General features: G+C 37.2%; 1 protein-coding gene across 1 annotated transcript; it reads right to left on the bottom strand.

The window, feature by feature from the left end:
* Positions 1-517: 517 nt before the first annotated feature.
* LOC134276938 (uncharacterized) lies at positions 518-929 on the bottom strand (the record flags this gene model as incomplete). Its single annotated transcript, XM_062759214.1, has 1 exon — positions 518-929. A coding segment is annotated over exon 1 (412 nt), but the record flags the coding sequence as incomplete, so codon positions are not given.
* Positions 930-1,293: the final 364 nt, after the last annotated feature.

The following is a 1,293-nucleotide window of genomic DNA, read 5'->3' as shown; positions in this document are numbered from 1 at the left end:
GAAAATAAAAAAAACCCTGGATTTTAATTTGTCGTGGGGAATTTTTTGGTATAAAGTTGAAAAGTCGTAAGTTTTTATGCTGTTGATTTTTGTAAAGTTTTGTGATTTCAAATTGTCCAAAAGTTCTTTAGAATTTTTAAGTATCCACATCTGATTTACACCACTTCTTGAATATATAGTTGTACAGTACTCTTGAAGTTTTTCCTTCAGTACTGTCAATATTTTAGTGAGAAGTAACGAAAGAGGCTTGGTTGAACATTTACTGGAACCTGCAATGTATCTTTGTTTGTAAGGATTTTTATGAAGTTTCGGAATCCAATATATATAAGGTAGTTCAAATTCATTTTGGCTCTGTGGAATATTAAATGTATTCATAACTGACAGGTGATTTTGAAGAATTTCTTTCTTAGAAAGAGAAGTATATGTAAAAGTAGGATTACCACTTGTAGAATTAAATCAAGGTCTTCTAAAATACAATGTATATAGTGAGTCTTACAAACGAAGACAATGTTGTTACCTGCTTTGTCGTACAACTTGACATACGTTGCTACTCCTATGGCCTCTTTGGATGCATCACAGAAAGTGTGTAGCTCCCTTTGGCATGCATGCTGAATCTTGGCGTACATTCTGGGAATCTTAAGTGACTGTAGATGTGATAATGACATTCTCCACTTTTCCCATTCTGTGTGCAGGTTATCAGGTAGAGGCTCGTCCCAGTCCACTGTGCTGTTCATGGCCTTTTTTAACACCAGTCTGCCACCTAGTATAACAGGTGCGATAAACCCTAAGGGGTCATATATGCTATTTACTGTACATAGTATGCCTCTCCTTGTACACGGTTTCACATCATTAAACAATTGGTAAGTAAATGCATCTTGTTTGATGTCCCATAATAGGCCTAGACGTCTTACAGGGTCACTGAAGTCCATGCTAAGTACATCTTCTGGTAAGTCCTCGGTTGGGGAACTCTTCAACACTTCACTGCTGTTTGACCTGATTTTATGCAGTCTTATATTTCCGTTCTATTTCAACACATCCCGAGTCTTTTTCATGATTTCTATAGCTGACTCTGCATCTGGTAAGGATACTAAGGCATCGTCAACATAAAAATGTTTGTATACAAGGTCACACACTTGATTGCACAATTCTGAGGAATGATGATCACAGGCGGATTTTCTCAATCCAAACGTGGCAACTGCGGGGGATGGTGAATTGCCAAATACATGGACGCACATTCTAAATTCCACGAGTTCATTGTTAAAGTCATTGTCTCGAAACCACAAAAACGCAAAA

Source organism: Saccostrea cucullata, unplaced genomic scaffold (genome assembly GCF_032062105.1).
Source record: "Saccostrea cucullata isolate Sc308-1 unplaced genomic scaffold, CSIRO_AGI_Scuc_v1 ctg6685, whole genome shotgun sequence".
NCBI classification, from domain to species: Eukaryota; Metazoa; Mollusca; class Bivalvia; order Ostreida; family Ostreidae; genus Saccostrea; species Saccostrea cuccullata.
Note: the sequence above shows the minus strand (reverse complement) of the source record. Positions and strands in the feature narration are given on the sequence as shown.